Source organism: Heptranchias perlo, chromosome 12, assembly GCF_035084215.1.
Source record: "Heptranchias perlo isolate sHepPer1 chromosome 12, sHepPer1.hap1, whole genome shotgun sequence".
Classification (NCBI taxonomy): Eukaryota; Metazoa; Chordata; class Chondrichthyes; order Hexanchiformes; family Hexanchidae; genus Heptranchias; species Heptranchias perlo.
The window spans coordinates 36027541-36039052 of NC_090336.1; the positions used below are offsets into that span (position 1 = coordinate 36027541).

General features: G+C 42.6%; 1 protein-coding gene across 1 annotated transcript in view; it reads right to left on the reverse strand.

Moving 5' to 3' along the window:
* Positions 1–11198, reverse strand: part of tmem41b (transmembrane protein 41B) — a 39387-nt gene extending 28189 nt beyond the window's left edge. The window contains exons 1-2 of the mRNA XM_067993968.1: positions 10974–11198; positions 2641–2758 (exon numbers count right to left, since the gene is read on the reverse strand). Coding sequence (XP_067850069.1) covers positions 2641–2758; positions 10974–11100 — 245 coding nt within the window. The 5' untranslated portion in view covers positions 11101–11198. The remainder of the gene's footprint in view (positions 1–2640; positions 2759–10973) is intronic.
* Between the last annotated feature and the right edge of the window lie 314 nt (positions 11199–11512).

The following is an 11512-nucleotide window of genomic DNA, read 5'->3' on the forward strand; positions in this document are numbered from 1 at the left end:
CATGATGGGCCGAAAGGTCACCTTCTTTGCTGTATGATTCATTTATATCAAGCTGGGGTACAGATCCACCATGACTGGCGGCTCTCTGGTAACTCGCCCTAGTGGCCATTCTTCATGTGTGAGCCTAGACAGTAAGCTACTTAATTGTGGGAGCATCATAACTTTGTGCGTGCTCATTCTCATCCAACATTCAAAGATACAACCTTGCCAGCAAGGGTCACTGGATGAAAATCAGGAACAGGATGTCAGGTCGAATTTTATCCTTCTTGAGATACTGATGTCAACAGTAGCCATCACAGCCACCGGAGATTAGCTTACTCAGCACAGATCAGGAATCCAAGCAGATACGTTGCTAGCCTAAGGCAGCGTATTTACCCACTGAGCCATCACAGGAGCGTCATCTGAACGTAAATACTTCTTCAGAGAATAGTGTTTGTTCTGCATAAGGTTCCCTGTGTGATGCACCCAAACCTGTTAATACTAATCTTGTTGCATTGTATTCAACACGCAGATGACCTACACCTTGGAATTAAGTTAAATGAGAAGTGCTCATGAATATTCTTTCAAGGATCAGTGTATCTAAATAATGGATTTCACAGTCTGCAGCCATTAACAGAGGCACATATCATTACTATTTAGTTATATTTCTTTCGGCTGCATATTGTGACACGACTATTCCCAGCCAGAATGGAGATGATTGGCTGGGGAACTAACCTATCACACCTGGAAAACTCACTGTTAAGTGACTGAGATTGATTTTACGTATATAGTTTCTACATAACTATCCTCCACTCACTGCATTTTGCTGGAGAAATAATCAATTTATATTATCTAATGATCCTCCACTCATGGCATTTGTTGGAGAAATCACCGGGCTTTTATCTGGAGACGTTGCTGCAGTTTCGGTCATGAGTTCTGTTTGCTGTAGTTCATAGAGCCTCCTTTTAAATAGACCCTGTAGACTGCTGTTCAAACAGATTTGCTGAGTAAGTAGACTGTGTTAGCTATAAAATACACTGTTTGCTGTAAGTCCCGCCCCACCTCCAATAGACATTCAAATTTGTTTCCATGTTACAATCCTGTTTATCATAAAAAAATTCATAATACCAAATGCTTGCCCATTCGCACATTTACATTCTGGATAATTTGAAGTTTCAGTCCTTTAATGAATCAGACAAGCATCTGAACCAAAGTTCTCCTCTAATTTAGATGGGCATTCTGCCAAATAAATATTTATAGTTCTGTTAAAAAAAAATTTGCCACGTTTATTGTTAGGATTGTAGTGCACAAGTCCAAGAAACAGCAGGTAGTATTCATGAACTAGCAAATATGAAGCTGCTCCATAAGCCTCATAGAGCACCTTAATCTATTCAAGGTGGTATGCTTAAGAACCACAATAAACTAGAGTATATTTTACTCAGGTCAAATACACCCACAAGACTCACCATTTTTGGTATGCTCTCATAAGTGTAATTACTACCTCATCCATTATTTTAAATCTTCTGCACAATATTGTACAATCTTGTGATTAACTCAAATATTTTCTTTTTTTTTGCTGCACAACAAACCAAACAATCTACACAACTGATTTTAGTATCTAACAATTGATTGTTGGTGAGGACACTGGAGTTTGGTCCACTTGTCTAATGGTCTCACCGAAATTAAATTTCAATTCTGGAACTTGGCAACTCAAGACTGCGCACTAAGGAGGTTTTGACATTGACAAGCAATTGGCGGTGATTACAACTTGACCAATAACTGAGGTCAGAGAAATGTGGGCTGATGAGGGGATGCAGTTTGGTTAAATAGTATAAGCTATTTTCTCCAAATTTTTCAAACTCCTCATTGCTTCTATAAGCACATGAAATAGCTACATTTATTCTAACAATATGGTTGTTACAATGTTCGCATGCATCTATATGCCCCAACAATAATGGATCACATTGTTGTGTTTCTAATCAAACACGGATACAGAGAATCAATCAAGAGCATTACAGAGAATCAATGAATCCCTTGAACTCCCCTGCACCACCTCTACAATTAAATCTTCCTCACTTATGTATTTGCCTGATGGTGTTATTCTACACATCAGAAGACAACTACCGCTAAGACACTGCAGTAAGGCTCTGTATTAAATGCAACACATTTGTTGTTTGAGAGTGCTACCTACCAAGCTTGACTAAGTTGGTGGCACTCTCGACTCTGGGGCATAAAGAGGTCTCTTTGACCTCCATAACAGGCATTGAGCAAATAATCCACACCAACATTCCAGTTCAGTATTGATAGAGAGCTGCATTGTCAGAGGTACCACCCTTCAGATGAGATGTTAAACTGAGATCCTGTCAGCTGATACAGATGGATGTTAAAGATACTATGGTACTGCTTGAAGAGCAGTAAATTCTTCTTGTGTGCTGTTAATCAACTCTTCCTCAAACAATAGAACAACAAAATTCAAGACAGGTCTACCGGTCATTTATTTTATGGCTTTTTGTGGCACAGAATGACTTGCTTACGAAACAGCAGACACTGCACAACACAAATAAATAATTGTGTGAAATGCTTAAGGCTCTTTAACATGATAAATGCAAGTGCTATTTATTTGGAGGCAATAGCTTTCCTTTCAATTATAAGGGTACTTACTCATCAAGCTCTGGGAAATTTCTGTACACTAGGTACATTACAAAAGCAGCTGAGAGGAAGGTGGAAAGAAGAATGAGGAGAGACATCCGGGCTGATCCTCCTTCCAATGTTATTTTCCCTAAAAATACAAAACTATGATCATTAGTAGAAAAATTCAGAACCATTAGAATCAACTGGCATCATAGAAATAATTTCAGTGACAGTACAGATATTAAGTATCTATTAATATATTAAAATGTTCTGCGACTTCATTCCTGTGCCCTAATTTGGTTATGCCCGGTATAACAATTCTCTCCCGCCTGGGTGATGCCTCTATGCCTTAAAGTTCAAATGCCTACATACTCATCATTACTTACCTTGCAGTGTAGTCCTCCCAAGAATAGATGGCCTGTTGTACTTCTCCCCTCCATCTCGCAGTTCACCCAGCCCCAAATATTGGCCCTGGCTCACACCTTCTGCCGTTCAGCCTCCACCCCCACCGAGAAAAGAGGAAAAAAGAGAGAAAATAGAGGAGAGAGAAAATAGAGAAAAGAGAGACAGAGAGAAAAGAGGGGGGGGGGGGGGGAAACAACAAACAAAACACTGAATTGAATGTTTATAGAGATCTCTTGGAAACTTACAAAGCACAAATGCTAGATCTGGAACCCTTCCATCCCCTCCCCTACAGTGTTGTCAGGTTTGTACCCTTCACCTGCCCCCTCACTGCTCAGGGACACCAGGAATTCACCAGTGAACCAAACCCCACATTCCACTTCCCAATCCTCAAGTTTCCTCTCCAAAGTTCTGTCAAACCTCACTCCTACAGTGACACCAAACCAAAGGATCTCCCCTTTATTCTCTCTCTCTTTTTGCCCACATGCTGCCAAACTGCAGTCTCCCATTTCTGAAAACAAGAGGACAATCCCTCAAATCTTCTGAGGAATTTGCTTTAATAGTGGTTGTAAATTTTGTTTTTTTCTTATTCATTCTCCAACATCAGAATCTTATTTCACATATATTATGGCTACAATTAAAAAGTGTTTTTCTCCCCCAATTCCACAGTTTTTGTCAGGGGCTTTCCCACATGAGAACAACAGCCAGACACTCTTTTATATTCATTCATTATAAGTCTTTTAAATCAGTTCCATCTTCACCCTCCCAGGCAGGTTATTCCAAAACTATGCCTGTCATAGTCCATAGCCTCAGTACAACTAATTTTTTTTTAAAAAGTTGTCTTCATCCAGTCGCAGCTTTGGCATAACTAGTGTTGGAGGTTTTGGTCTGTCAATTTGGGATTGTACCGAGAAAGCTTTTTTGTGTACATCACATTTAACCTGGAGGACTGACTATTATTAGTGTACCCGTTTGAAGTTTGATCCCTTACTCCCCAGGATAAACATGAGCAGTCATTTTTCAGAATTTCTATCTCGGCGACATCATCCGAAAACACAACGTCAGGTTCCACATTTTCGCTGACAACACTCAGCTCTACCTCTCGACTCTCCACTGCCTATGATTTGTCACACTGCTTGTCCGACATCCAGTAGTGGATGAGCAGAAATTTCCTCCAGTTAAATATTGGGGACTAAAGCCATTGTCTTCGGTCCCCGCCACCAACTTTGTTGCCTAGCCGCCAACTCCATCCCTCTCCCTGGCCACTGTCTGAGGCCGAGACTGAGACTGTTCGCAAGCTTGACGTCCTATTTGACCCTGAGCTAAGCTTCCGACCCCATATCCTCTCCATCACCAAGACTGCCTACTTCCACCTCAGTAACAATACCTATCTCTGCCCCTTCCTCAGCTCATCTGCTGCTGAAACCCTCATCCATGCCTTTGTTACCTCTAGACTTGACTATTCCAATGATCTCCTGGCCGGCCTCCCACCTTGCACCCTCCGTAAACTTAAACTCATCCAAAACTCTGCTGCCTGTATCCTAACTCGCACCAAGTCCCATTCAACCATCACCCCTGTGCTCGCTGTCCTACACTGGCTCCCAGTCCAGCAACGTCTTGATTTCAAAATTCTCATCCTTGTTATCAAATCCCTCCATGGCCTCCTCCAGAAAGAAAGAAATGGAAGGAAGGAAAAGAACTTATTGCATCTCTTAGGCCTTTCAAATTCTCACATCCAATGAATTACTTTTTTATGGTATTGTCAATTATCTGGATAAATATGGCAGCCAATTTATACACAGCAAGATCCCACAAACAGCAAACTAGATGAATCTACAGTTCTTTAATAGAGGAACATTAGTCAGGTCTGTGCTTCTTCAAACAATGCCAAAGAATCCTTTACGTCCATCTGAACCATTGGATCAGGCAAACAAAGCCTCAGTTTAACAACTCATTTGAAGGATGACACCTCTGAAAATGCAGCACTCCCTCAGTGTTGCAGTGACAGCCTAGATTATGCGCTCAAGTCCTGAATCTTCAACCTTCTCACTCAGAAGCATGAGCACTAGTCAATACGACACTTGTAATGGTTTCCTCTAGTCTCCTACCGCCTAATTTAGTTTAAAAATACTGCTTTATAATTAATGTTAGATTACTTATAATAGTCACAGTATTCCTTTCAATTAATATAATTTAACCTCACATAAAAATAAATAGGGAATTCTTCGAATGGGTTGATGACAATTTCCGATTAATTTTTATGTTGGGTTGAATGCTATTCAGAGAATGAGGAAAAACATCAGGGACACTGTCTTTTTGCAAGCTCTGTACCACACTTGCATAAGGTGTTATTCCCATGTCTGTATATACAGAGTCTTGTGACCAGGGATCTCAGTTGTTGACAGATACAGGTACTACAAGCCATAATATTGAATGAAGACACACAACCTGTACAAAAAAAAAGAACCGTTTCAAGCAATACTGATCAGAAGTCAAGGGACAGGAATGGTGGGAGCTAAATTGTATTCCTAGAATGTGGAAGACCAATTGGTAATCTGATATTCTTGCCTCTTCGTTCAATATTGCATACAAATTAGATTACACCAAAGTAGTGCAAAATTTAGAGATGGTATTCGCCTAAATGTGCATACTAGCTTGCAGCATTGCAACACTGAAGCACCAGCTGTCTTAATCTGATAAATCAAGACAATTAATGCAATGTGAAAGCAGTTAAATTGGTTCAGTAGCTGATCTAACAACATTTAACAAAAAACATCAGAGATTGATTCTTGAGGGTGTCATAGCACAGGCAGAATGGGCATGAAGTTGCCCCAATTGTTTTTAGCCAATGAAAAAGTTGCACATACATCTTCTGCCATTATTGGGGTACAGTAGTATAATGGTTATGTTACTGGATTAGTAATCCAGAGGCCTGGACTAACAATCCAGAAAATGGGAGTTCAAATTCAACCATGGCAGTTTGAGAATTTGAATTCAGTTTTAAGAAAACCTGGAAATAAAAAAAAGGCTGTATCACTAAGAGTAACTACGAAGCTGGCGGATTGTTATAAAAACCCAAATGGTTCACTAATGTGCTTTAGGGAAGAAAACCTGCCGTCCTTACACCAATATGGAACCTCAGTAAGGAATTTAGTCAGCAGGGCTAGGTTCCCCTGTATAATTAGTATCTTGGTGTCAATTGAGATGGGTATTTTAATCAGAGCTGAAATGCCGATGACTGAATTAGCTCTCATTGACATCTATGTAAATAATGTTAGCACTGAAGCGTCAACCAAAGACCTTAAAACCTGAATCACTTTTGTTACCATTGGATCAGCTGCAAACCTCAGGGGATGAGCAGTTTTGTAACTGGACCTGGAGGAGGTTCCAAAAGATTCTTGCCCACATGTCCCCTTGGTCTTTTGGGCTAATGCAAAAAAAACTTGGATCTTTTTCTAATAGCTGCTGAACCAAGTTCTGATTTGAATCCAATTTTCTGATGTGGATCTTTGAGGAACTGAAACTCAAGTTCTTTTGTTGAGATGAATTGAATTTGAACATTCCTGCCAACAGATTGGCCTTACAGCACATGAGACCATTATGATAAAACTGTGTTAAATTTAGAACAAATTTCAAACTGCTGGAAATTTTGCAACATCAATATAGAAAGAGACTGGTGTCATGCATCTCGATCACGAGAATCATTCAAAAAGAGCTTGAAGTAGGTGTTGGCATGTTAAGTCGTGGAACACATGGGGATAAAAATACAACTAAAATAAAGGTGACCATGATTAAACAAAATAAACTTCCATGAAAGTAAGAAAAGTTTTTATAATTTCTGAAATGCTTCGACATTCTGGCTCACTTTCCACTCTTCTGATTTTAGACTACTTTGTACTTCCTTCCTCCTGTCATTCTACCATATGTTAAAAAAAAAAGTCCTCAACAATCTCTCCATAAATCTTCTCCTAAATTCTTGTTCAATATCCAATGCCTTCTGCTTTGCAGTGCTTTAGGGGTGTCATTCACAACCTTATTGTGGATGATTACATTGATGTTCCGGCTTTGACTGAAACTTGGCTCATGGATGGCGACACCTTGCCCCTTACCGAAGTCTCCCTGCCTAGCCAAACTTTCCATTATCTGCCCCGCCTAAACTGCCGTGGTGGTGGTGTGGTCATTGCTATATCACACCTCGGTCTCTCCCCCTGCTCCTCTGGCATCTTCTCCTCCTTCGAATACCTCACCTTGTTCCACCCCACTCACCTCTCCCTTAAAATCTGAGTTGTCTACAACACCGACCACCCCCCCGCACCCCATACCAAGTTTCTCACCAAGATATCCTCCCTCCTTTCTTCCCCCAGCCTCTGCGCTGAGTGACACATCCTCTGTGATTGCAATTTCCACCCAGCTTCCCTTGCCTTCTTTGAATTCACTGCCCTTTTGTTCTCCAACCCATATTCATGGCCACCCTCTTGAAATTTACCATCTACCGCAGCCTCTCTACTCCCATGGCCATCTCTAACCTCTTCCCTGTATTCCTCGCCATTCACATCCCCCTACCAAACCCACTCCCTTCTGCGTCTGTCCTTGTAAAAACTCCCCTCCTAGTAATTTACAACTGCACTTTCAAACTCCCAACTGTCTAGCCTTTGACCTTCCATTCATCACCATAGATCTGCAGCTGTCGATTTGCTCAACCACTTCTTTACCTCCATTTTTGATACCATTGTCCCCAGCAAAACTTCGACTCTCTCCCATCCTCACTGCTCCCTGATGTGGCCCTCATCTTCGCTCCCTCAAGCCCGAGGAGCACAGACATAAGCGCACAACTGGCTTAACCATCCATCACCAGTTCTGGCTGCATCACGTCAAGCACCATCTGACCTCACTCACCTCTGCCAAAACCACACACTAATCCAGGATAATCCTGGAGAATGTAGATAACCTCCAGCTTTTTTTCTCCATTACCAGCTATCTCCTTAAGCCCCTCTCCCTTACCTTCAACAAATACAAAGTCCTCATGGACTTCTTTGTCACTAAGATTGAGATAATCTGTTCAACTATTTTTCAATCATTCTCAGGATGTGGGCATCACCGGCAAGACTGGCATTTATTGCCCATCCCTAGTTAGCATAAAGTAGTGGTGGGTCCTCTTGAACTACTGTTATCCGTGTGGTACCCTTGCTTCCACATTTGCCTGACTGTAGCCAAAGGATCTTGACCATGGGCTTCTCTTCCTGCCCTCACTCCATCATCTCAGTAGAATCCTCTAATGATCAATTCTTGGCCCCCTCCTCATCTACATACTGCCCCCTTGGCAACATCATCCGCAGAAATGGTGTCAGCTTCCACATGTACTCTAAAGACACCCAGCTCGACCTCCACCACCTCTCTTGACCCCTCCACTGCTGCTGTACTGTCAGACTGCTTGTCCAACATTCGTTCTTGGGTGGGCTGTACTCTCCTCCAGCTAGACATTGGGAAGGTCAAAGCCATCTTCAGCTCCCACCATAAACTCCATACCCTTGTCATTGTTTCAGGGATCCTATTCGACCTCGAGCTGAGCTTCCGACACCATGTGCTCTCCATCAGAAAAACTGCCTACTTCCAGCTCCGTAACTTTGCCCACCTTCGTCCCTGCCTCAGCCAATCTGCTGCTGAAACACTCACCCAGACTCAACTAGTTAGTGAATTTTACCTGGAATTACTGATCCCTACTGTTTTATTGGGAGTTAATTTTAGAGACTGTGTAACCAATGAAGAAGCGTTATGCCACATGGGTCAGCTGAATATGGACTCAATAATCAGACAGAGACAGTTATGGTGGTTTGGTCATGTCATCAGGCTACCCTGTGGCAGAAGCACAATGTATGTCTTAGAGGGGATTCCACCTCTCACAGGGCGATCAATAACGATGCTACCATCATGGAGACAACTTACAATGGAGTCAAACATCTTGTTCCAGATAGACAGCAGTGGAAGAAATGGATTGTCTCCAATGCCAGTAGGCACAGGACCACTGCTTTTTTGGATATACATTAATGACTTGGACTTGGGTGTACAGGGCACAATTTCAAATTTTGCAGATGACACAAAACTTGGAAGTGTAGTAAACAGTGAGGAGGATAGTAATAGACTTCAAGAGGACATAAACGGTGGTGGAATGGGCAGTAAATACGGCAGATAATTTAACAGAGAAGTGCGAAGTGATACATTTTGGCAGGAAGAATGAAGAAAGGCAATATAAACTAAAGGAGACAATTCTAAAGGGGGTGCAGGAACCGAGAGACCTGGGGGTATATGTGCACCAATCCTTGAAGGTGGCAGGACAGGTTCAGGAATCTGTTAAAAAAGCATACGGGATCCTGGGCTTTATAAATAGAAGCCATGATGTGGAGATGCCGGTGATAGACTGGGGTGGACAAATGTAAGGAGTCTTACAACACCAGGTTATAGTCCAACAGCTTTATTTGGAATCACAAGCTTTCGGAGCTTTCCTCCTTCATCACTCACCTGACGAAGGAGGAAAGCTCCGAAAGCTTGTGATTCCAAATAAAGCTGTTGGACTATAACCTGGTGTTGTAAGACTCCTTACATTTATAAATAGAGGCAGAGAGTACAAAAGCATGGAAGTTATGCTGAACAATTATAAAATACTGGTTCGGACACAAGTGGAGTATTGCGTCCAATTCTGGGCACTGCACTTTAGGAAGGATGTGAAGGCTTTAAGAGAGGGTGCAGAAAAGATTTACTAGAATGGTTCCAGGGATGAGGGACTTCAGTTATGTGGATAGACTGGAGAAGCTGAGGTTGCTCACATTAGAGCAGAGAAGGATAAGAGAATCAAAAGCAAAATACTGTGGATGTTGGAAATCTGATGACAGATCTTCAACCTGAAACATTAACTCTGTTGCTTTCTCCACAGATGCTGCCTGACTTGCTGAGCTTTTCCAGCAAGGTTAAGAGAAGATTTGATAGAAGTGTTCAAAATCATGAAGGGTTTAGATAAAGTAAATAAAGAGAAACTGTTCCCATTGGTGGAAGGGTTGAGAACCAGAGGACACAGATTTAAGGCAATTGGCAAAAGAACCAAAGGTGACATGAGGAAAACTTTTTCATGCAGCGAGCAGTTATGATCTGGAATGCGCTGCCTGAAAGGATGGGTCAATCATGGCTTTCAAAAAGGAACTCGATAAATACTTGAAAGGAAAAAATTTACAGGGCTACTGGGAAAGAGCAGGGGAATAGGAGTAACTGGATTGCTCTTATAAAGAGCTGGCACAGGCTCCATGGGCTGAATGGACTCCTTCTGTGCTGTAACCATTCTATGACTCTATTCCAATTCTCTCCCATCCTTCACCCAGAGAGAAATTTCTTCTCACCACCCCCACCAAACCAAAGACTTGCATCTGTATAGCGCCTTTCCCAACCTCAGGATGTCCCAAAGCACTTTACAACCAATGAAGTACTTTTGAAGTGTTGTCATTGTTGTAATGTAGGAAACGCAGCAGCCAATTTGCACACAGCAAGGTCCCGCTAACAGCAATGATAACGACCAGATAATCCGTTTTAGTGATATTGGTTGAGGGGATAAATATTGGCCAAGGCACTCCCCCGCTCTTCTTCCAAATAGTGCCACGACATCTTTTAAGTCCACCTGAGAGGGGCGGACAGTTTAACGTCTCATCCGAAAGGCACACCTCCGACAGTGCAGCACTCCCCCAGTACTACACTGGAGCGTTCGCCAGAATTCGTGCTCAAGTGTCTGGAGTGGGACGTGAACCCACAACCTTCTGACTCTGGAGGTGACACAGCAGTGGCTGTAAAGCGCTTTGGGTCGTCCTGAGGTCGTGGAATAGCGCTTCATAAACACGAGCGCTTTATTTCACCTCCAACCGCACACAACACCGAGGGTGATCGCCGCGCGTTACCCTGATGCACCATTTTGGTCCCTTCACCTTTAGCGTCGTCATCGCCGCCGCCCGCGTCGTTCGACTCGCCCCGAGCCGCCGCTTCCTGTTGGGCAGCACTGTTCAACCCCGAGTCGGACTGGCTCACGACTCCATCATTTCTCTTTCTGGCCATTTTTTCTATGCTGTCGACGGATTGAACAAGCGATGGATGCCGCTCACAGTCCGGCACTTCTGCCCTTTCACCTTTCACACCACAGCGCGCATGGGCAAGAGAGACAACGATCTGCGAAGGGAACGAGCTCTAGCGCCACTGTGGGCTGGCGGGGGAACTGCTATTGCATCATCTATGTGGGCTCTTTAACACCGGCGTTTGTTTGGTTTGTGACTTGTTCCTTTCTGCGGCCATCAGTTAAACCGGCACTACGACGGACTTTCAAATTCACCTTGATCGCATAACAACCAACGATATTTAAAATATATATTTATTTAATTTCATTGTTTGTTGGTATATTTCATATCACAAAGAATAAACGAGAGATCTGTGATATCCTAAAGCTTCTGGTGACCCAAAGCAACCCCCTGAA